General features: G+C 36.6%; 2 protein-coding genes across 3 annotated transcripts; both read left to right on the top strand.

Annotated features, from left to right (window-relative positions):
* Positions 1-5,243: 5,243 nt before the first annotated feature.
* LOC126691325 (riboflavin biosynthesis protein PYRR, chloroplastic) lies at positions 5,244-15,494 on the top strand. Of its 2 annotated transcripts, XM_050386388.1 has the most exons (10): positions 5,244-5,692; positions 6,445-6,579; positions 7,229-7,328; positions 7,424-7,549; positions 7,666-7,979; positions 8,603-8,722; positions 9,571-9,816; positions 9,895-10,020; positions 12,415-12,489; positions 14,962-15,166. In XM_050386388.1, exons 1-9 carry the CDS (start codon positions 5,330-5,332, stop codon positions 12,478-12,480), a joined length of 1,596 nt encoding a protein of 531 aa, XP_050242345.1. In that variant the 5' UTR covers positions 5,244-5,329; the 3' UTR covers positions 12,481-12,489; positions 14,962-15,166. The 2 variants fall into 2 exon arrangements, with proteins under 2 accessions (XP_050242345.1, XP_050242337.1); XM_050386380.1 differs by lacking the exon at positions 12,415-12,489 and having other exon boundaries at positions 5,246-5,692; positions 14,962-15,494.
* An 8,636-nt stretch (positions 15,495-24,130) lies between these two features.
* Positions 24,131-24,697, top strand: LOC126712902 (uncharacterized). The gene has a single exon (XM_050412437.1). The coding sequence runs from the start codon at positions 24,131-24,133 to the stop codon at positions 24,695-24,697; it is 567 nt and encodes a 188-aa protein (XP_050268394.1).
* Positions 24,698-25,778: the final 1,081 nt, after the last annotated feature.

Genomic DNA, 25,778 nt, shown 5'->3' with positions numbered 1-25,778 from the left:
TCTACCTTGAGATGGGATCTTTGGTATTTGGATCTAGGATGGTGCTATGCCTGATCTGTGGTCCGAGGCTTGATTCTCTTGGGAAGGCTTATTCTCAAAGTGGACCGGTCAATATTGGGCTTACTTTTGCTATTGGACTGATGTTAATTGGGCCCTATATATCCATGTTCCTACATTATTTTTTAGAGATTGTTTTCTGCTAAAATTTTCTAGAAAGCAATTCTAACTCATGTCACGCTAAATAAAGGAAGTTAAGAGGCAATATGGAAATGATTGAAAACAACTTTATCTCACTTTCAAGGACTCTACCAAACATAGTGAAATGTGATAGTTTTCTAAAAAATATTAATGAACATAAGAAAATAAGATAGTTTTTCAAAAATTATTTTTTTGAAAATGTTAATGTCAAAACAAAGCGTAAGTATTAAGTTGAATTGAAATCTAACCATATCTTTTTTTTTTCTTTTTTCTTTTTTTAAGGATTTACTAATTTCAAGAATTTTCACTCCTTTATATAGACTTACCTCCACTCACCCCACTTTAATTCCCCCCCCCCCCCCCCCCCACCACCCCCTCTTTGATAAGTAAAAATTATATTAAATGGAAGAAAAAGGGACAGACCAAAATCATCTCTTAGGGCCAAGGAGAGAGACTTAAAATTAGGAGGGATGAGATGTTTATGGGCACATCCCACTTATAATGGCTACCCAACTAACAAGATTATGTGCCAAAAAAATTGAATTCCTTGTTTACAAAACAAAAGTTTCAACAAGTAAGGGAATTTAAAGCAGCCAAGAAAGAAGGCTTAAAAAGGGAAATAAATTCTAGAATATGTGAAAAAGGTCGTCAAAAATCTTCTGTCACTTGTTGAGAGTCCCTTTCACATTGAAGAAAGGGAGGCTATGAAAAAACGACAGCTTAAGAACCAAAAGCATTGCATGCATCTTACTTTCACCTACCATAATAGAAAAGGGAAAGGAAGTATACAAAATTTTGTGCCTATAGTCTATTGAGGACCAAAATGTGATAAGGAAGTCCATTCCATGAAAAGCAAGGAAACAAAACAAGGCCTAGCTCATGAAGTTAAGAAGGACCATGAAGGTCCAAAGGCCCAAAAAGAAGGAAAGTGAAAGAAAAAGTAAAAAGAAGAGGACCCAAACTTGGGCCACGAACGGGTCCTCCATCCTTTAGGAAGCGGGTCCTTTGAGAGAAAGCTTGAAAATCCTAAGAAGGACGTAGACAATCTAGAAGATCTAGAGAAAGACGTAGACAACCTAGAAGATGCTGAGAAAGACGTAGATGACCCAGAAGGTAGTCTGGGAACAAGTCATTCACATGTATCCTTGAAAGAAGGAAAAGAAGGAAAGATCCATTGGATGTCCCGTCAAAATCAAGTTTCTGGGAGGCAGAGAGAAGTCAAAGGGCCAAGTGGTGGCCTTAAGTTCAGAACCTGGTGAAGGAACTAAAGGACCTCGGTCAGGGTAGAGGAGCAAGGCAGACTAGGCATCATCTTTCTAACCTATGGTCCAAGCCCATGAGATCTCAAACTGGTAGTAAGGCAGAAGTAGTTTGGTTAGTAGGGGGTGATTTCTGGTGAAAGGTGGAACTTGTAGTTTTTCCGTTGGTTCATGTATTTGCTTGGAATGCATGAACCAATGGCCTAACTCAATTCCTCCATGTGCATGACATCTCCCCACAACTTCCTCTTAATTGTCATTTTCAATCAAAACTATCACCCATTGCATTGAATATCCCACATACTGCTTTGACTTTCTTGGAAGGTATCTTCCATTTGTAGCTAAAACCAAATATTCTTTTTGAGTTATAATTGTCAAACTAAGCTAACCCTCTACCTAATGAGCTCCTTCAAATTCCTATCAAATGACATGGTTTTACCCAAGCAAACCAAAGACATCCTCGTCTAGAGGAACTAGACCATGACCATTATAAAAAGAACACAAAAACATAATAGAGAGGAGAGTTCTGAGAGTTCTAGGAGTTTTAGGAGAGGGGAGGAAGAACAAAACAAGAGAGCCAAGGATGAGGACTTCGTCCCATATCCTTAAGATCTTTCAAAATATCACTTAGTCTTTAAAGAAATTTATACAAAAGCATGCACACATCAAATCTCACTCTCTCCCACAAAAATCCTCCTCACTTGACTATCTTGGAAGGATATGTCAAAGCAAAGCTACTTGGACTTGAGTTCCAAATCCCACAAGTCTTGTGCAAAAGCACTAAGTCTATGAGAATTGGAGCCAAGGACTTTGTGGCTAACCCATTTTTATGAAGTTCATTCATATATATATATGTGTGTGTGTGTGTGTGTATGTTTTAGAATGTATATTCTAATCTGAGAAACTAACAATTATTTAAGAATATTTTGTATTGTATAGTTATTCTTATGTAGAACTTATAGAGGTAAAGGGAAATGATAAAATCCATTGCATAGTAAGCATGGAGAAAGATCCTTTGGCATAGGGAACCAGCATTTTAGGCCCCCAAATTAAAGGCCACATGGTTCAGGAAACCAACGTTTTGGGTTCCATGGGTTAAATGCCTAATAGCCTTGGGAACCACGACATCACGCTCGGGAAACCATGAAATCACGATCTGAGAACCATTGGTGGAGGAACCACTGCAACATCTTTCCCAAGGAACCATTATGGAGGAACCGAGTGAAGGAACTCTATTGTAGAAAGTAGTAGAAAGTAGCAGAAAGTAGTACATACAATAAAAGATAAGCCCTAAATATTCTATTTTTAATCTCTTTCTCATTGTGAATATTATGAATCATTTTTTTACTCATTTCCTAAGAGTAAAAGGTCAAATTACAACATTCAAATACTTACAATGATATTTTATTTCTTAGGAGAAATCGCATTTTTGCCTTGTGGAGTTCTGTGTGACTTGCGCATAGACCGATTCATATAACGACCCTAATAGGCAGCGAAGAACCAGACCCAGTTCACCCAACATCATTCCAGCTCCTTTTCAGTGACTCGAGATCCCACATTAGCATGGGCTTGAGAATTGTCTAAAAAAGGGACAGATCCCACATCAGCATTAGGCCTGAGAACTGTCTAAAAAAAAGGACTCATAGTCTTACTGGAAATTATATATCTAGTTTCTCTAGGACCACACACTTGGGAATTCACTTATTACAACTTGATTGGGTATCAATAGGTGATTGGATTACATAATTTACATATGGGTCCATCATTTAAAGTACTTCGATCAGTAGTTGACACCTAAGTAAATTATATCAAAGTATGTGTCCTTAAGCATGCATTTAGTTAAGGTGATAATTGTAGGATGAAAAACTAATAAGGGAAAAGTTTGGTTCAAAGGGGAAAAATTGGGTGGAAATAGTGTGGCTTAAGTGTATTATCTTTTTGTTTATTTGAAAACAGCTTATTTAGTTTTTTGCTTAAAATTTTTGTTGAAAGTGCGTTTAAGTATACTTGTACCTTGAAAAAAATGAGAATTTAAAAAGTTGTACATAAAAGTTAAAAGCTAAAAGTTAATGCTAAAAGTGGATGACAAATAGACTCAATTTGTGTCACCAAAAATCAATTTATTCAATTTAGGGAGAAAATAAAGGAAGGGGGTTGGGGGGTTGGGGGATTGGTAGATGAGAAATGATTGATCTACACCTTTTTAATTCTTAGTATGATGTAATTTTTATTTTTTTAGTCAAATGGTAGAATATTTTTTGTTTGGCTAAAATGTAAATTGCAACCTTTAAATTTGACTAAAATTTATTTCGGTCCTATAACTTTATTTTTGTTTCATTGAGTCCTCTAAGTTACAAAATTATTCATTCTTTCAAATTTTATAAAAAAAATTCCATTAAAAAAATATTCTTCTCACATGAAAAAGTCTATAAAATTAATAAAAATATTTTATAGATTTGTAGGGGCAAAAGCTCAGCCCATGCCAAGCCCAAACAGAGCATGTTTAGGCCTAATACCGGCCCAAGCTTGATGAATGCCAAATTGCCACACATGTGGATTTGTCCTCGGTGGGAATGCCCAAGCAGACCACTATTATTACCGAGGATGGAAAGCAGTGCCTAGGGGGAATCTGCCTACTGAACACAAGATTTAGCGTATGACACAAGTTACAAGAAAATCATTTCAATAGCATGGTCATGGGCTTGTTCCTAACATACGCCTTGATAGGGTTAAATAGTGACTTAGACCCAAAAGGCCACCTAGATCCCTCTGTTGGGGGGACCATGGCGGATGGAAGATTTGCTCATTATGACTTACCCACTCACAAGAGGGTATATAAGGGGGAGGGGAGGGTCAGATAATGGTTGAAACATAATTTTGGGGAGAGAAACATGAGAGAAAGGTGAGAAATGGGAATGACAATGCTTAGGGAAGGTGATCCAGCTCGATCATAAACAGGGGCTTCTCAGTTGTCTGACATCTAGCTTAAATAGCTACTTTTCAAGTTGGTAAACACTGCACTATTGCTTTGAACCATCAACCACTAGCCAAAACTCCTTCTAGGGCCTCCCACAATGGGCTAAACTAGGAAAGAATACAAATTAATTGAGGGTTTAGGCCCAACGAGCCCCTAAATCGTTGGGATTAAACAACCACAAGTTTTTTTATGTGAATGTTTTTTTTCATTAGTTAATGGCATATTTAACATAATTTTTTTAATGGAAAGAGCCATTATCAAGAATAGATGTCATAGGTTGAAACTCTTTCAATTTTTTTTTTTGAATGAAAATAAATTTAGAAGACTAAAATAAATTTTAGTCAAATTTAAATGATGCAATTTGCATTATATATATATTGATATTTTTAAGGATTTTCCATATTTCGTGTGCATTTGGCATGGCTTAAAAAACTATTTTTTTACTATTCGGTTTATTTTTGCTACTATTTATAGGCCCCACTGCACTTTTTGATACTATTCATAGATCTCATCGTATTATTTCAATTACCTTTTAACTTTATTTATAGTACTTTCAGCAACAAATTTTCAATTTCAACTAAATAAGTGTTCCCAAATGTACCATTGGTCTCTCCATTATAGCCAATCTAAAGAAAAAAAGAATTCATTCTTACTCTTCCCTTCTCTCCCATTCCCTCTAACTAAACTTGACTTTTGTTATATATCTGTCATGACTGAATCTCAGTCATTTAAAAGCGACTGTTAAAAAAAAAAAATGAACGTTAAAAAAAGAAAAGAAAATAAAAAAGAAATTGTCGTTTTATCAAAGTCCACCCTAAACTGACAAAGACTTGGAAACCTCTTCAACCCATCCAGAAGCTGAGAGAGAGAGAGAGAGAGAGAGAGAGTGTTTGTTATGGGCCTTATGGCATTTACTTTAGGAACATGTTGTTCCACTTACAGGCCACCATATATGATCTGCAAGGCCACTATCAACAACAATAGCCACGCGCTCGAGGCCGCGTACATCCGACGCGCCGCTGAGCTTGCCGACAAGTCCGCCGGCTTCACCTCCCCTCACCCCAACTTCGGTTGCGTCATCGCCACCTCCTCTGGCCATGTCGCCGGCGAGGGCTACCTTTACGCTCAGGGCACCAAGCCGGCCGAGCTCCAGGCCATTGAGTCTGCCGGTGAGTGGAGTCGACGCGCCACCGCCTATGTCAACTTGGAGCCCGGTGACTGCCACGGCGACCACACTGCTGTCTCCGCTCTCGTCCAGGTTAAAAAACAAAAAAACTTAGATACAGTAGGTTTAGTAAATTAAGTTCTCCAGTAAAATACAAACATATATAGTTGCATTGTGGTTAGAAATGATAATACTGTCCGTACGCATCTGAGATTGAATTTAATTTTATTAGGAAACCTAATGAACTGTTGGATAACATTTTGAGCAGTGCTATTTTCACAGCCATTGAGTTGTCAAGGGCCTGTTTGGTGGCACTGTTTAGGTCAAAATGATGGGAAAATTGCTATTAAAGAAAATTATTCAGTGTTTGCAATGAGTTTGTGTTTTTAAAGAAAAGTGTTTGTTTTATGCGTTTACATCATGTGGGTCCCATTGTTTTCAGAATAATTACATCAATGCCTCTCAAAACTCTTACTTGAAAATTGAAAACAGCCTGACTTGTTCTCAAAATACTGTGATTAGGCACTTTAAATTGAGAACGGTGACTCAAAACACTTCTTGTTAAAAACTGTTACCAAACTTGTTTTTTTTTTTTGGACCCAGTTTTTTAGCACTTAAACACCGAAATCTGTGGTTTAAACTCTGCCTACCAAATGGGCCATAAGTTGTTATTGTTTCTCATCTTAGTTTGAACATTTTTGTGAAAAAAAAAATTCTCACTCTAAACTTAATGAAACATTTTTACTTTAACAATTTTTTTAGGTCTTTGATTATGTTTTAGTGTGGTTTTTACTGCTTTTTGCATTGTTTATGGCTTTGGGATAATTTGCAATGATGTAGATTAGGCAGGGATATCAAGAGTTGTGGTTGGCATGAGGCACCCTTTGCAACATCTCCGAGGCAATGCGGTACGTGCATTGAGAAGTCAAGGAGTTCAAGTTGATGTTCTTGGAGAGGATCTAAAGAGCAAAATTATTGAGGTATGTGTACCTTTTTCCACTCACACTTGCAATGTTCTTGGTTGATTGTACAAAGAAGTTTTGGTAATGGGTTTTGAGGTTTCCTTTTAATTAGTTCTGTGGAATTCTCATTTTTCCTTTGTGGTTAATTCATTCATTTTTATATTGATTAATAAGTGGGATTTGGACATACGGCCTCACTCTCCAGTCTTCACTTACCTTGTGAGAGGAGGAAGTGCCATTTAAGTTGAGGTTCATTGGCTAATGCAGTTCTTCTTCTTCTTATTATTTTCCTTCATCTAGAATGCTTATATGACACTATCAATGGAAAATGTAAAAGTGTATCATGCTTGCAAGACTATAAAAAGACTGATAAATTATGTAACTCTTTTCAAGTTATTATTTATTAATACGTTATGGACTGGTTAACAATCAAGTCATTGTGAGTGGCATAATTTTCATTAAGGATAAAGTAGCTATTTTTGTCCTAGAGTGCAACGTATTTGAATCTTAAAACCTGGTGAAGTCAGATATGACAGGAAGACTGATCATGACAATGCTGTATGGAAAAGTCAGATTTCAATGAGCTATAGCTAAACTGTCACTCCCTTCTCCCATATAATAGGATGGAGTTCTGTTATATTCTAATTTGTTGGAGTTACCTATGTAGGAAGCTCGAAAAACATGCCTCCTAGTCAATGCTCCTATTATATGTAGATCTGCTTTGCGAGTTCCCTTCTCCGTTCTCAAGTTTGCAATGACTCTTGATGGTGAGCATTATACTGTTTACTAACTTTTTAACTATTTTCAAGCGTATCTTATCCTCTTTTGAAAGGGTGAATGGTATAACTTTAGATGTGAACAGGAAAAATTGCTTGTAGTAGTGGACATGCATCCTGGATAAGCGGTAAAAAGTCTCGAAGTCGAGTTTTTGAGTTGAGGGGTAGAAGTGATGCCATTATCGTAGGAGGAAATACTGTACGCAGGGACAGTAAGTATCTTAATCACCTGTGACAATGTGATTGTTTTGATCATGTAGTAGGTGATGGTGCTGAAGATTATTGCTATTAAAAAAAAAAAAAATTTAAAATTCTTATCTTGAATTAGATCCACGACTAACAGCAAGACATGGGGGTGGGCATATGCCTGTGCGCATTGTAATGAGTCAGACTCTTGATCTTCCTGAGGAAGCAAACCTTTGGGACTTGTCTGAGGTATCTACTATAGTTGTAACACAAAGGGGTGCTAGGAGGAGCTTTCAGAAACTGCTTGCTTCTAAAGGAGTAGAAATTGTGGAGTTTGACATTTTAAACCCTAGAGAGGTTATGGAATATTTGCATGATCGTGGGTGTCTTTCAGTTTTTTGGGAATGTGGAGGGACACTTTCTGCATCTGCTATTTCATCTGGAGTAATACACAAGGTTTTTTTGTTTTCCTCCATGAGATTTTATGAAATTTTTATATATTGGCCACTCTTCTGCTGAATTTAACTTCATGAGTAAATGCGATTTACTTTTTGCATCTTATATGGTGCAATCTGCTTTCTTTCATTATTATCCTAATTCATAGAGCATTTTTATTTGTTATTTTGTGTTTTATAAGTTAGTACATGCATTATTTACTGTAAACATGAAGTTGCAACCAACAACTTCCTGAGCTACAAACAGTTTCTGATTACCAGTTGGATCTGCTATTGCACTTTGTTATGCTCTATTAGGGGCTTGAGATATGTGGGCATGGATACATTCTTTTTAAACATGGTTTTGTTGTCTTTACTCTTTACTAGTGGTTTTCATTCTGTCAGAATCATAGTTGCCTAGATCCTTTGTTTGTGAATTTGCCTATCATATAAAGAAATTTGGGTTTCTTGAAGTCAAGCCTTTAACAATTGGACTGAAACAATACAATAAATGTCTACTGATGTTAAGGGGAACAAGTGCTCATGTAATTGCTTCCTATATCTGGCTCACTTTTGACCTTAGTATGGTTTTGGCTCACATTATGGTTTTCATGATCTATGATTTTTTTTTTTTTTTGGTTGCAGGTATTTGCAATTGTTGCTCCTAAAATTATTGGTGGGAAGAATGCTCCATCTCCTGTGGGTGAACTTGGGATGGTTGAAATGACACAAGCTTTAGATTTGATTGATGTTTGCTATGAGCAGGTTGGTGGTGAATTTTAGATTTTTTGTTGTTTGGTTTTGGTTAAATTTTGTTCTCATAATTGGACCTTGTACCATCTATGTTTCCTTTCAAGTTGATATTCCTTGCGTGTTTCAAGTTTCAAGATGCAATCCACCGTCCAATATATAAGTTCTTTCCTTCATTAGTTCCGCAATTGTATATATTGGAACATGTGGTTCACGTGCAGCACTATCTGGTATGCTGAAAAGCAAATTAACACAGTTTAAAATATTGTACTCAGTGGATAGAATATGGCCAATGCCGTTCCTGTCCAACCCAGAGTAGAACTCTAAGCTGGTTAGACAATTTATGCTGACTAGGTTGGGGGTTTCCAATGCTCTTTTTCTCTTTGCACCCTCGACTGATTGGTTTTAGATTTAGATAATCTATTGGAAATGTGAAAAACAGCAGAAAAGTTCTTATTTTCTCAACAGACAAATGTATTGGTCAACCTAAACAATTCCCTCCTCACTCACCCAAAAAAAAAAAAAAAAACTGGAATCAGGTTATACTGTTTCCCTTGGATGCAAAGATACTTCATTTAGGATGCCGTACCCATGTCGTATCTATGTCATAATGGTGTCTTATTTGCCCTATCATGTTATAATTTTTCAAAAATTGCTTGTGTTGCTGTAACATTCTCATACCTGTACCCGTCAACCTGTGTCCATGTCCATGCATCTTACCTGTTTCCATTGAACATGTAAGCTTTCAGTTGAAGCCAATTATTCTGGCAGAGCTTTCAGGAACTTGAAATGTAATACGTATACTCCTGTTTGTAGTACAAATAAGGAATAATTACATTGTGCTTCTGTGACTTGAATTACAGGTTGGACCCGACATGTTTGTTAGTGGATTTCTTCAGCCCTTACCAGATGTCACACCTGTTATCCCATCAGTGGATGAGACCTTTGCAATTGATCCTACTGTCACTCCACATGAATCAAGCATCATTTTCTTCTATAAAACATGGGATCCTTATGGTTCTTTTTCAAATTTTTCTCATCATCCAATTCAAATGCCTGACGAGAAGGGTGATTATGCCACTTGGTTGAGTGTAGAGCATTACTACCAGGTACGTCCTTTCCTGGATATTTCTGTTTGTGCATTGCATCATTATATAATTTCTCTCAAATATTTTTTCAATTCATAGGCACAAAAGTTTGTTGGGGTGGATGATCCTGTGGCATGGGAATGTGTTGAAAATATCAAATCCGCAAAAAGTCCAGAGGAAGCAGCACGAATAGGAAGGTCAATACAGAGACAGCAACCTGATCTGGTATGGTTCTCTTTTTCTGGTTGGATTTGATACTGCTCTCAACCTTTTAATTTGATGTGTTTCCATTTAGAAAGCACAAATTCATGCCATTTATCATTATTATTTTTGAAGTACAGTACAATGATCTCTATTTTCTAAGAAAATTATTTAATGAGTTGCAACTAGGGTCCATATCTGAGGACCTGAAGGAACCCTATCAATTTCCTTTTTTAGGTAAGTCAATTGTATTTTTTTTTTTTTTTTTTTTTTTTTTGAGAATAAACGGCGGGTAAGTCAATTGTATTAAAAGGAAAAAACATTACAACAGCACAGGCAGTAAAAGAAACAAAACAGCTATACATGCACTTCACATTGGTTAACAATTAATAAGAACCCTAAACTAAAGTTACATTGAGAAAGTATCAAGAATTAAAAAAAATTGGAACTTGAAGTTGCGCTATAGCTCAAATGGCATCTCCTTTACTTGTAAGAGTAAAGTGGAGGGCGAGATCATGGTTTCAAGGCCTACTAGGTGCGTGTGTAATTACCAAATAAAAAAAATTGAAATAAGGTGGCTTGCTTGCTTCTTTGGAAGGATATTTTCTAATGGTATTTCCTCTCCTTGCTTGCTTGATTCCCATGTATTTTCAAATTGGCTTGCTTCTTTGGAAGGATATTTTGAGTTGTATGACATTTCCAATGAGAGGAGGGTCAGATTTGCTATTATGAAACTTATTTGACAAGCTTAAATCTAGCGGACAAGTGTGGAGTATGATAGTCGACGCATTGAATAGCCTCCAATTGTTAGATGGGATGACATAAAGTAAAACTAAAGCAAGAGTACTTGCCTTGTGATTATGAAGATGAACTCTTTGAACAATTGACTACTCTTAGATAAGGCCCGTTTGGTAATGTTGTTCTAGTAACGTCGTTTGTATTTTTTGGAAATACGGTTGTGTGAAAAAGTGTGTGAAAATATGTGTAATGTTGTTTAAACACTGAAAACTGTTGTTTAAACAACGGTAACAAACGGGCCCGTAATGTGTCAGTAGTTGAGTATATGAACAAATTTGAGGAGTTAAAAATTTGTTGTAGGGGAATCGAAGATCCATGACAAACGTTAGCCTGATTTAAGTTAGGGTTAAGTGCTGAAATTTGTAACCAAATGATTACACAGTGAACTCGTAGAGTTGATGAGGCATTCCAATTGGCTTTAAAGATTGAGAAGCATTTGAAGCAGCCCTTTACTAGGAGGTTTTCTTCCTTTACTAGGAGGTTTTCTTCCCAAGCTTGGAGGCACCTTTAAGAAAGGTTGACCCTAGAACATCTACTATGCAGCCAAATTACAAAGTCAATATTGCTATTGAGTTGAAAAATAAGGCACTATGGTTGATGAATGGAGAAAAGAAAGCAATGATCATTGTTTGAAGTATAGGGAAAAGGAGGATTGAAGTATGCTCCAATCCTCCTCTTGCTTGGGTGTAGCAAGAATACGCTTAACGACTGAAAGAAGAGATGTGTCTTCTTCTACTTCTTGGAGATCATCAACATTCAATGGTCCAATTTCACTACCTGAGTTGTTACCCTCTTCATCTTCCCCAATAGGCGCCTCTTGAGCCTCAACATTGGCATATAAGTTCCTCTTCAAACATTGCCATGCCATTTGCCCTTTTTCCCTACACTTTAAACAATCATCCTTGCTTTCTTTTCTTTCTTCATCAACCATATTAGCCTTATTTTTCGACCCAATAGCAGTATTGGCTTTGTAATTTGGCTGCATTGTAGATGCTCTAGTCCTTTAGGGTCAACCTTTATTAAGGTGTGTCCCCGGCTTGGGAATAAAACCTCCCGCTTCAAATGCTTCTCAATCTCTAAAAGCCAATTCGAATGCCTCATTAACTGTGCGAGTTTTTTGTGTAATCATTTGGCTACGAATTTCAGCCCTTAACCCTAACTTAAATTGGGCTAAAGTTTGTCATTGATCTTTGATTTCCCTACTCCGAATTTTTAACTTCTTAAATTTGTTCATATACTCAACTACCAACATACTGCTTTATCTAAGTAGTTAATTGTTCAAAGAGTTCATCTTCATAATCACAAGGCAAGTACTCTCATTTTAGTTTTTGCTTCATGTCATCCCATCTAACAATTGGAGGCTGTCCAATGCGTCGATGATCATACTCCACACTTATCCACCAGATTTGGGCTTGTCCAATAAGTTTCATAATAGCAAATCTGACCCTCCTCTCATTGGAAATGTCATACAACTCAAAATATCCTTTCAAAGAAACAAGCCAAATTGAAATACTTGGGAATCAATTTTTCCATAAAAATTTGGAACTTCTATGCAAACTTCTTTATATCTTCTGCCTCATCGCGATAATCACATCTCTCATAATAATTTTGCTTCATCAGCTCTTGGGCAATGTCATAAGGTGTAAAAGTGAGGCCTTTCGAAAGGACACATACCTTCAGCTTTAACATGAGGAGGCGAGATAGGATCTTCTCTTTGCTGTTCAAATTTCTTCTAGAAAGATCTCTGCCTCTTTAAGGCTGACCGCTTCTAGTTGTCATAGTGCTGATTTGGTCTTTGATACCAAATTTGATGTAAGGTCTTTAAGAATTCAGCATTATACTAGATTCTTGATGAGTTCTTGAACAAAGATTTATATTTAAGGGTTTTAGGTTAGAAAGAATGAATCTTGATAGCTGTTTGGGGCTTAAAACAGGGGATAAAACAAAAAACAAGATAAATAAAACACTAGGTAATCACACCTAGGAGAAGAAAATAACATCCTCAATGGTTAAAATAAGCTGCTGAATTTTATTAAAATCAAAATCACCATGAATAATATTGACTACAATAAAGCCTTTATATAGGCTTTTTTTTATTATACCCTTTCCTAGAGGACTAAGAGGACTCTAAATAACCTATTCCTAAAATGACTAGGAATACTAATAACCAACCAAAAAGAGATTAATGACTTCTAAACCAAATGAGAAAATGACTCAAAAACATAGTATATGACTCACGGGCTTGGCTTATAAGTCGGCCCATTCCAGAAAATCCGGAAATTACCAAACTACCCCTATTTTATTAAAACTAAACCAGCAACTTTCTAACCTTAAGAACTTAATACTTAGACTAAATAAAAATAATAAATAAATTAACCTATGAAGGTGCTAAGAAGGCCCTACATCAAAACTAGACCACAATTCTGGAATCTTGTGTATTTAATCTTGTTATTCCTTGAACTCTTCTTTACTGTCTGCATCATTTATGGTCTTTAGTTTCTTCATTTTTAGTTTGTGCAACTGGCTGCCCCAAGCACCTCTGATCTTCCTTTTCCAATCTGAGAGTAATTGCTTCTCTAATCTTCTGAAGTTAGATGCATCTCTAGTACTTTCCCTGAACCTCCATAAGTTATGATAGAAAGAATGAAGCTTGACTCTAGCTGTTTCTTTCACCTCAGAACCATCATCTCTCTTCAAAGCTATGATCTTGTTCCTGTTAAATCTTTTTTTAATTTTTCAAGAGACTCTCATGTTATGATCACCCAAATTAAGCCACTGAACCCTAGCCTTTGGTTGAAAAAAAAAAGCTCTCCTCTGCTCTACTCATTTCACTGCAATACTTGACTGTAAAAATTTCACTAGCAAACAGGTCAGCATTGCCAGGATCCTGTTGAACCAATCTGCATGACTCATTCAGTTTTTCTTTAGCCATGATCACCTTTCCAGACAGCAGTAAAATTCTTCTTATTCATTTTCAACTCAGCTTTAAGTAGCTTCAACTTCTGAGACATCTGAAACAAGTAGAACCAAAAAAGTACTCCATACCCTGTGGAGCTTCCTTCATATAGGATTCTCAGGTTTCTTGTTAAACTAGGTGAAACACATCCCCCATAAAATTTTAGTCCTCCAACTCAGTCACCAGCATAAGGAGGCCAGTGTGTGATTCCACCCCAGCTCTCTTTCTTGCCCTGAAATGCAGTGAAATCCTTCAGGACAATTCCTGGGATGTTTGCAGAGATCGTCATCTCTTTTCTACATCTGTTACATGACAATGCATAACCTTTGTTATCATAAAAAAGACATGACAATGCATAAGCTGGTCTGAGAAGTGCTGCACTTGCCACTTGGACTGTAATTTCTCGAGGATCCCAGCATATATATTCTCCCTAAATCAGAAGCATTATGTTAGAGCTAACGTCCCATTTGAAGTTGATTGCATTCAAAACCCTGTTAACATTTACAGGTTTCGTTTTGGCCCCCAACAGACTTAAAGAGAGCGGTCTTATGGTCCTAACTAATTTCAGTTGGTCTGACCCTCATTTAATTATAGGTCTAGTTATTCCATTTCCACACGCAACTAGGTTCTGTTTGTCCTCAGGTGAGATAGTGCTTGTTGCACCTTTCTAATAAACACCAATTTTGCAAAACCTACCATTTTGTCCGTCTCCACAAACATAGTAAAAAAATAGGTTAGAAACTAAGTCATCAAGTTGGTAAGAAAGTGTGGGTTTCAGTTAGCTTTTCTGGTAAAGTGTTTGATGGTTGAATAAGAAATCTGGGGTTCAATCCCTGCCTACACCAAAAACTGACTGGTGTCTTGGTTTGATGATAAAGAGCTATCATTAAGAGCAGACATCATAAGTTGAAATTCTTTCTTAAAAAAAAAAAGTTGGTAAGAAAGTGAGGAAATTCAGTAAGTTAGAGTACCCTGCATTGTCATGACATTATTACATGGTCCTAATTGACTTGTCTAGCTGTGGCAAGTGTGATTTAATGATTTATAAATTTTACATTTGTCACTCAATACACTTATGTGTTTCATGGCTAGGAAAACAAAACTTTTTTGATGAGATCATATTCATACGCAGACACAAAGGCATCAGATGCATTGTTGTTCTCTTCCTAACAATTTGATTTAAGCTTTTTATTTTCGGTGGGGTAACGCAGGTAAGATCAGATTGGGACAGTGTAAAGATTGACGTTATGTACAGAGCATTGAAATGCAAATTCTCGATTTACCCTCATTTGAATTCTATGTTGCTCTCAACTGCTGGTTCTGTTCTAGTAGAAGCTTCACCACATGATCTTTTTTGGGGCGGTGGGCGAGATGGAGAGGGCCTAAATTATCTAGGCCGGCTGTTGATGCAGTTGAGATCAGAGTTTCTTGGTGAGTCCTCTTGCATGGCTGTATGATTTGCAAAGAGATATATATATATATATATATATATATATAGTTGTGTGTGTGTGTAGATACATACATACATATATATATATATATATATAGTTGTACTTGTACCTATAAAGTTAGATGATAAAAGATTATGTATTAATTCTTTTTTGTAACATCATAGTCATAGTTATTATTTATTAAACAATTGGACTCCAGAGTCCAGACATATATACATGAGAGTACTGCATATAGCTTTTTCCAGTCAAAGTCCAAGCATCGAATCTAATAATATCGGGTGTTTGTTAGAAAAGCATTGTGTATTTATTTTAAGCCAAATATCAAAATTTAAAGTTTTTTTTTTTTTTGAAAGGAATTCAATGTCCAATCGTTCCTACTTCCTAGAGTTTCAGAAGTATCAACTAAAATATTTGAAAAATGTAAAATGATCCAATTTTGTATTAGACTCACAGAATGTTGACGTGTCATTTGGACACATTTACATTTTAAAAGAAGAAAGGTTTAGAGCATTAGCATCCGGGATGTTAGAAAAGTTCTATTTTATAATATCAAAACTTACTTTATCTATTATACTATCTCATTTTACAACTCACCCAGTATCTTTGTCTCTATTTTTACATAAAACTCGTTAAAATAATATAAACTATACCATCAAATAATATAAACAAATTATTTCTCATTTCTCTTTTATCTATTTTTTAATTATTATTATTTTTTCAATTTACTACTACTAGAGAGCCTTTCTCTCCTTGCCGTGCCCCCAAGTCCCAGCAACCAAACCCATCCATACCACAAGCCCAGCAACCAAAATCCATACCTACCAAAATCAACCAAATCTATCCATACCAAAATCAACAAGCATCCAAACCCAAAATAAACACAGCAAAATCCCAACAAATCCATACCAAAATAACCTAAAACCAAAAAACATTTACGACAAACCCACATCAGATGAACCCAAAACCACCGAACTTACCACGACGCCACCGTCGCACCACCACATCAAACCTAGCGCTGCCAACAATCGCCGATTCACACCACTGAAACACAAAACCAACCAAAAACCCAACCACACCACCGAAGCCCAGATCAGAAACCGCAACCACCAACCTAACTACTGTTGGAAAATCTGATTTTGCATCTCATACAAAACACACAGCGGATGCAACAATCACGGATCTACTTCATTCATAAGAGATAACAAGTAATTTTGAATTTTAGAACAAAAAATAGAAAGCGTACCTTGATGCTATGAAAATCAAAACCAAGACTTGAGAATACCTTTTATCTTCATCTCAATTCCACATAGTGCCCAAGAAGTGTGGTCTTTTAATCAGTATTTTATATACGTTGATTCTCAAAGAAAGTCTTTCTTCTTCTCCTCGTAGAGAAAAATTGTTTTCTTTTCTTTTCATCATACGTACATTCTAACTACCTTGATAGTTACTTTATTTAATAACTCTTATTATATAAAAACTGATTATCTAATTGGGTTAGTCTTTTGGGCCTACTCAATTAGGTTTTAGTTTGTGGTTTGAGATGAGACCAAAGGGAACAAATAAGACTCTAATTCCAATGGGCCTTGGGTTTTTCTGTCAACTCTTGACAAGTCCAAAGTTACCATTAATTATATTTAATACCACTATATAAATATATATGCATTCTAGGCCTTATTAATAAATTATATCCTAAAACTCTAATGATATCATTTGACCCTTCCATAAAATATCCATAGTGAACAAAGTCATAATGAACTGTCACTTTGTAAATAACTATTTTATCCTTGAGTACCTGGTTTAATCTTTTAGTTATTTACATTTATTGAAATTCAATTTCAATAAATATAAGTTTTAGTAACTCTTTACTAAAGTGGGCATCCTGAATAACTAGTTCTCATTAAACTTATCTTAAGGGGATATTTCGTGTCTCTATAAAAAGAGATTATGAATTCCATCTTGAGAATATGTGGTCCCTCAACATTACATGTGGTTACCCAACATATTGAGGTTTTGATCGTGAATATTAGATCTCACTCTTGATATATTAAAGTAACCTACATTTCATGATCAAGTCCACTACCCTCTCAGGATTAAGAGTCTATGAAATTAGAAGTCGTGAGATTAATTATTTAGGTGACAGTTGTTGATTGAATAATTAATCTCACAGCAGTCCAGTTCAATATGTTTTAACTCTTAAGACACATCAACTAGAAATCTCCACTTCCATGATCAAGACAAATCATCTTAGTTGATGTGTTATAGTCTTTGCAGATGAAATGCCCAATTTCATCATCGACTACGAACTACGTTTTGAGTTTATAAGGAACTTGTGATTTATATCTTCTGTGACTTATTCACATAAATCACATACAATGCATCTCAAAGACTAAGATAATGTCCCATTAGTTCATTAATAAATATTCTCATATAATTAAACAATTTAATTATTTATGACATGCCAATAAGTTGAATTTTAGGGCATAAACCTTAACAACTACCACCAGAAATTGACCCGCCACTACCACATCCAAATCAACAACCAAACCCATGTTAAAACCATAACCGAAAGCAAATTAACCCATGAAACCTATGGAGAGAGAGAGAGAGAGAGGAGGTGAGGTTTATGAGAGACAGAGAGAGACGCAGCTGAGATGGGAGAGAGGAGAGAGGAGAGAGAAGAGCAATGAGAAAGATGGGAGACACGAGTGAGAGGGCAGAGAAAAGAGAGATATTTTCAATAAAATAATAATTTTTATTTTTATATCTTGTGCTACAGTTGGTATAAAAAAATCCATTCCCTCACCTGGATGTAGCTTATTTTTCGTGTGGTGGTTGCTAAAATATCAACTGGGGGGTGTTTACACCCCTAATGCTAGTGCTCTTAGGAGTCAAAAAAAAAAAAAAAAAGTCTATATGATTTAAAATTGCCACTATAATGCTATGTGGCATATGTGAACTTGCATGGTGGCACAAAGAATGCTGATGTATCATTTGACTTAACACGAGTGCCTGTTAGTAAAAGCTAAACAATTTTTTTTTTCTTTGTATCAATTAAAAAAAAAAAACCTGGTACTTTTGAAAATAAACTATTTTTTTTTTAGGTTTTCGTCATATATTCAGCATAAAAGTTACAAAAAAATTATATATTTTGATGAAAACTATGCAAATAAATATTGATACTTATGGGATATTCAAACGGACACTAAAGTATCCCTAACTTACATGCCCTTAGTTTAGATGGATTAAAAGTAGGGGTGTTAAATGGGTGAGTTTGGAGCAGACATAATTGAGTTGGGTACATAAAACCTATTTACCCATCATTACCTATTTAACTAATTACTTCTAACCTAAACTCAACCCAACTCAATTATTATGAGTAAATCCCAACCCACTCAATTACCCAATAATCAAAGTTATCAAAATACTCCTAAAACATGAAAATAATTAAAGTATTCCTAAAATCTTCTAAAATTACCAAATTACCCCATAAACCTAAAAAATTACTCCTGAAATCTAAAAAAACACCAAATATGCCAAAAAAAACCACTAAAAAGTACTGAAATACCTCATAAACCTAAAAATGACTGAAATACCTTTGAGACTTAAAAACTACCAAAATACCCCTTAAACCTAAAAAATGTCTGAACTATTCCCGAAACCTATAAAATGACTAAAATACCCTTGAAACCTAAAAATTACCAAAATACCCCCTAAAACCTATAAGATGATAAAAATACACTCTGAACCTAAAAAATGATCGAAATATACTTGAAACTTAAAAAATGACCAAAATACCCTGAAACCTAAAAAATGACCAAAATACCCTCGAAACCTAAAAAATAACCGAAATACCTTTGAAACCTAGAAATGACTGAAATAGCCCCAAAATCTAAAAATTAACAAAATACCCCTAAAACCTAAAAAATTACTGAAAAACATACAAAATGACCAAAATACTCTTAGAACTTTTAATTTGAAAAAAAATACCCTTAAAACATCCAAAATACCCCAAACCTCTATTTTGGTAATTTTAGAGTTTTCAGGTGTATTTTGGTCATCTTAGTGGTGTAGGGGTATTTTGGCCGTTTTAGAGGTTTAGAGCTATTTTGGTCGTTTTAGAGGTTTCAGGGTATTTTTTTGGTAATTTACGGGTTTTGGGTTATTTTTGGTCATTTTAGAGGTTTTGGGTGTATTTTAGTCATTTTAAAGGTTTAGGGGGTATTTTGGACATTTTATAGGTTTGAGGGTATTTCGGTCATTTTTTATGTTTCAGGGGTATTTTGGTCATTTTTTAGGTTTATGGGCTATTTTGGTAATTTTTAGGTTCCGAGAGTATTTTAGTTATATTTTAGGTTTTAGAGGTATTTAAGTCATATTTTAGATTTAGGGGGTATTTTGATAATTTTTAGTGGTTTTTTTTTAAAGCATATTTGGTGATTTTAGAGATATTGGGGGTATTTGGTCATTTTAGATATTTTGGGGATATTTTGGTCATTTTAGTTGTTTTTAAAGCATATTTGGTGATTTTAGAGATATCAAAGGTATTTTAGTAATTTTAGAGTTTTCATAGGTGTTTTGCTCATTTTAGAGATTTTGGGAATATTTGGTCATTTGAATGGTTTCTGAGCATATTTGGTAATTTTGGAGATTTTGGGGGTATTTTGGTCATTTTAGAGGTTTTGGGATATTTTTGGTCATTTGAAGTGTATTTTAATTATTTTAATGGTTTTGAGGTATTTTAGAGTTGGATGATTTGTAGAATTGATACTTGGGTCTAATTGGGTACCCAATTAAAACCAATTTAACCTAATTAATAATTGGGTGAGTTTGGGTCATATCTAAGTAGGTGGGTATAAGTGGGCAAATGAGTTTGGGTTGAAATTGCCACCCCTAACCAAAAGTGTCATGCTCCAACAAGATTTATGTTCTGACCATGCAGGTTCACTATTATCACTTGAGTTGATACTTGAAAGCATGGCACTTTTTAATCCACCACCTTGTAGGTTGCTTGCTGATATATATATATATATATATGAGATGAGTTCAAGTTACACTTGGTGTAACTTTACAAGAGTTATACATTTTTTTTACTGTAAATTATCTTTAGATCTAATGGTTAAAAAATTATACATGCCTTATCATTAATATTCTAAATATTGCACTAATGAGTTACCAAAACTCTTCCTTTTATCTCTCCAAAAAAAAAAAAAAAAAAAACTTCCTTCTATTTATTCCTTATTCTTTAAAATTAAATGCCTTCTCTATCTAATCACCAAGTACACATCTTGTCTCTCTAAACTCATCTCCTTCTCCCATGGCTTCACGCCTTAATCCTTTCCACAACAGATACATGATATCTCATATCTTCATTTACGAATAGCTGTAATAGGCTTTCTTAAAAATTAAGCAGTTTATTCAATTGTAAGAAATCAAATGTTGAGGCAGTATTTGAAGTTTGCACAGTATGTTTCGGTGTTTTTCACTTCAGTCATTGGGATGACAAAGAAATTCCAGTAAAAAGAAAAAAAAAGTTCTAATGATATGGCTATTGCAATTTCTAAGTTTGTAAGCCATCAAATTGGCAACTTCTCTCTTAAATATTCTTACCTCCAAAGTCCAAATCCTTTAAAATAAACACTTAATTTGATAAGAATGGTTGATATCCAATGTTGTGGTGGAACTATGGAAACCTACATTAAAATCTCATAACGTTTGTTAGTGGTTCTAATTCAAAAATTGGGGTTTTAATGTCATAAGTGGTGGAAGGTTAAGATTTCATATTCACATCCTTGAATGAAATTTGCTAGATCTACAATCATTGGGGCCCAAGCAAAATTTAAAAAAAAAGGAAGGGGGGGGGGGAGGGGGAAGGGGGGGGGAGGGGGGGGAGAGGGAGAAAAACTGGGTTGTCCTTTAAACACAATACAAATGGAGTGATTTGGCTCTTGCTTAATTTCTTTTCTTAATTATCAAAGATAAATATATGAGATATCATATGTCTTGTGGTGGATAGGGTGAAGCCATGGAGAAGGAGATGAGATTAGAGAGAGAATGTGTGTGCTTTGGAATTGGAGAGAGAAGACATTTAATTTTAAAGAATAAAATAAAATGGATGTTTTTGGTAACTCATTAATGCAATATTTAGAATATTAATTATAAGACATAGAATGTTATTGACCATTAGATCTAATGGTAATCTACGGTAAAAAAAAAAAAGTGTAATTATTGTGAAGTTACATCAGGTGTAACTTGGACCTCTCTCTCTCTCTCTCTCTCTCTTTCTATATATATATATATATATAGGCAAAACTCAGAGAAAGTTCAATTAGAATTAGAAATTAGAATTCAATTTGTGCCATGCAACTAAATTTATGTGGGGATTACACCATTATCCACTTAAATTTGTGCCATATGTCTACTTAAGTTTTTTTTTTGCCAAGTGAGTTAATGAGTGCAAAATACTAAGAATCTAATATTAATGAACTATAAAATTAAAAAAAAAAAACTAATCATATATACTCAATAAAAATCACCACATGTTCTATCTTATTAAAAATTAGAAAAAAATGATCATAAGTAGTATTAAATTTAGATAAGAATATTAATAAGTGACTAATTACGTTTACATTTTTTGAAAAATAATTTGATTAATTATTACTGATGGTGTTATAAAAAAGACCAACTTCTAAACTCGTCCATATGTCTCGTCCTAAGGAAAAGTTTAATGGAAAGACACGTTCGTCCAAGGGTAAGCTCGTCCGTCCGTGAAGTCGTAAGGACGAGCACCTTGTGTCTTGAACATGTTCCTCGATGCGACCTCTGTTTTCCTGTCAGACTACAAATTGTTCCTCTAATAAATGGTTTGTAGAAAACGGATTCCAAATAATGTAACTTCCATGGCGGTTATGGAAGTTACCTCCGAATCTTCCGAACTCCACAACGGTAGGGGGAATAACTGCCTAAGACAAATACTATAAAAGGGCTCTTCTACAGGAGGGTAAGGTATTGAGACACTTCTATACAAATTGGAATTCCGAAGATACTAACTTTACCATTGAAGGATTCTTGGCTGGTCTTCCCCAATCTCCTCTGATTTTGTGTTTATCTTTTCAGGACATTCCAAGTCACACTGAGATCATCAACGCCTGAGACATTTAGCCTATTGATTTTCTTGTGTTCATCAATTTATATTTTTATGATAAAAATTGTGTTTAATTTTAAATGTATCAATATGTATGCATGTGTTACATGCTATTTTTTTTATATAATCTGACTAATTATTTATATTTTTATAATAAAAATTGTGTTTAATTTTAAATGTATCCATGCGTTTGCATGGGTTACATGCTAGTAATTTATAAGACCAGACATTTTTTTTCATAATAATTTCAATTGGACTTAATTAAAAAAAAAAAAAAAAATTTAAGTGTGCTTAATTAGATGGTACATCCCTGTTCTATGTCAGTTGTTACTTTTGAAATCTAGCAACAAAATTGAAAAATTGGGTATAACTTTACATTTCAAACGTGGTTTTCGGCCCTTCATTTTATGTTTATAGGCAAAATTTTAGCCATTACTGTTAGTGCTATTGCTTGTCTTGTCTAGTCGATCCATGAAAAAGGAAAGTTTGGAAGGCATGTGTACCGATTAATAGACTCTTTTTGATTGTAGATTTATCATGTGAACTTTATTTCTCAGTTGTAGGGGCAAAGGTCCAAGATCATACAATGGGCCTTGGGTCCCGTATGGAGAATTCGACCACGGCCAAGGAGAAGGTGTGGGTGCCAAAAAGGGCTCTCGGCCCAATTTTTGTGGGCCTGAAGATGTTTAAAAGGCAGTCCGAGGAGAAATGTTTCCTCGGATGTACCAAATATGGCTCAAACATGCACTCTGCCTACTAGAAGGATCCACCTCAACGAGCCTTAGTAACAAGGATGAGTCCCACAAGCCCGTAAGAAGGAAGAAAGCGTAGGATGCTAAGGGTGAGGCTGCAGCTGCCGCATTAAATGCATGACAGCTACTTTTCTGGCCGCATTAATGTGGAGAGGACTTGTGAACAGTGTTGCCTTGGCTACCTCAACTCATAGAAAGATTGGGGGGGGGGGATGTACGATGGGACAGGCACTCAAGTGAAGGTCCAGATGATCAACAAGTGTAGGGTCATGATGACTTCAAGAGGGCTATATAAGAGAGGGGAGTCCCCATGAAGGAGAGGAGGAAACTTAGAGCAGAAAAATAGTATTAGAACCATAACCTTTGAGCAGGGACCGATATACATCCTCCACGTCTCCTCGGATTGAACACCTAATGGACATGAAGGGGATTTCCTTACTTTCAATTGTTGCATGGCCCAATTTTAGCTAGAATACACTTTGTTAAGGCCTAGTTCTGTAGCTCACTTTCTATAAATTCATTGTTTTGGGCTCCTTGGGCCAGAACCCCATACCTGTTGGGTCCGAGCCTTGAACCGCGACCCTACAATTGGCATTGTTTGTGGGAAGAACTTGTGCCTCAGCAAGTGAGACCGTTAGAGATGGAAGGATCAGGTTCGTGCTAAACAGGACACGCAGACTCCCAACGGCAGGACAACTTTTTGAACCTCGAACGAGAAAGAAATCAAGACAAGCGACGAGAGGGTAGCGTAAATACCTCCCACACGAGCAGAAGTCGCTCGAAAGGGAAAGGTCACGCATCCCAAAATCGGAACGATAATAGTGCTCTATAGCAAGAAATCGACGACTTGAAGAAGAAGTTGCGCTGAGCGCAGCGAAGGCGTCCTTCCTCCAATCCGGACACCAGCGATGAGGAGGACAATGAATACAGGTGAAGATCGAGAATCCCGCCAAGTGAAACCTTCTCCTTTGAGGAAGAGCAACCTCGTAAACACGGCCACAAAAGTCCGTCTTACAAGGGCCTAGCAAACGACGCCATGAGTAAGGCCTTTGACCGCATCTCTCAGTCACCCTTCATGCATAGGATAGAGGGGGATGAGCTTCCTCGGCGGTTCCACCAACCCACTTTCGCCATCTATAATGGTTGGACGGACCCCGTGGAACACGTAAGCCAGTTTAACCAGAGGATGGTCGTCTATTCCAGGGACGAGGCGTTGATGTGCGAAGTGTTTCCGTCCAGTTTGGGACCCATGGCGATGAGATGTTTTGACATCCTCAAGCCAAACTCCATAAATTCTTTTAAGCAGCTAATGCAGGCTTTCGATTCTCGCTTCATAACGAGCAGCAGGGTTCCTCGGCCCTTAGATTCCCTCCTGTCCTTTTCCATACGAGAAGGAGAGATCCTGAAAGCCTACTCGGATAGGTATTGGGAGATGTATAACGAGATAGAGGGAAACTACGATGACGTCGCCATCAGCACATTCAAGAGAGGCCTGCCGATAGAGCACGGTTTGAGGAAGTCCTTGACTGGGAAACCGGTCACCAGCGTGCGCCAACTCATGGACCGAATCAACAAGTATAAGAGAGTTGAAGAGGACCAATAGATGGGGAAGGGCAAAGCGAAGGTTGTCCCTCAGGAGAGGAGGGACTTTAGGTCGGACCGATTTAACAGCAGTAATCGACCGAGAAGAGATTACTCAGAGTAGTCTGGATCCACCGGGGCACAAGCAGTCCATGCTGTGTTCCAAGAACCACTACATAAGATCTTAGAGAAAGTCAAGAACGAACCGTTCTTTCAATGGCCAAGTAGAATGGCAGGTGACCCCGCAAAACGTAACCAGAACCTATATTGCGAATACCACTAAGAACCGGGTCACACCACCAATGATTGCAGAAACCTGAAAAACCACTTGGACCAATTGGTTCAAGAGGGAAAGCTGAGGCACCTCTTACATCATCCTGTTGGACGACAAGAGTAGACGAGCGTCGAGTCAAGGCAAGGCACCCTAAGACCGCCCATTGGCAGGATAAATGTCATTCTTGCTACTTCAGGAAAAACCGGCTCCATCCTTTAAGAGTGATGTCAGTGGCCTAACTCCCCGCTGGAACCGATGACCGGGAGTCTAAGAGGGCTAAAGGGATGGCCTCGCCCATACTCGGATTCTCGGATGAGGATGAAGTTGGAACCATCCAGCCCCACGGCGATGCTCTAGTCGTCACACTTAGGATTGGGGGATATGACGTGAGGAGGGTGCTAGTTGATTAGGGCAGTGTCGTGGAGGTAATGTACCCCGACTTGTACAAGGGGCTAAAGCTGAGACTAGAAGACTTGATAGCATATAACTCCCCTTTAGTTAGTTTCGAAGGAAAAACTGTTACTCCGCAAGGCCAGATTAGGCTGCCCATTAAAACAGGCTCGGACATAGTGGAGGTGGACTTCATAGTGGTGGACGCATATTCGCCTTATACCGCCATTGTAGCCAGACCGTGGCTTCATGCCCTAGGAGCGGTATCGTCAACCTTACACCAAAAGGTGAAGTACCCGTCAGAGGGTTGGGTCAAAGAGATGGGGGACTAAGCCATGGCCCGACAATGCATAGTGTCCGCTATCTCGCAACAACCAAGTGCCGAGCCTTCTACCTCTGTCGAGAAGGACTTATAGCAATTAACAACCCCAACCCTGGC

The sequence above is a fragment of the Quercus robur genome, chromosome 1, assembly GCF_932294415.1.
Source record: "Quercus robur chromosome 1, dhQueRobu3.1, whole genome shotgun sequence".
Taxonomy (NCBI): Eukaryota; Viridiplantae; Streptophyta; class Magnoliopsida; order Fagales; family Fagaceae; genus Quercus; species Quercus robur.
This window is presented reverse-complemented; position numbering and strand designations above follow the sequence as displayed.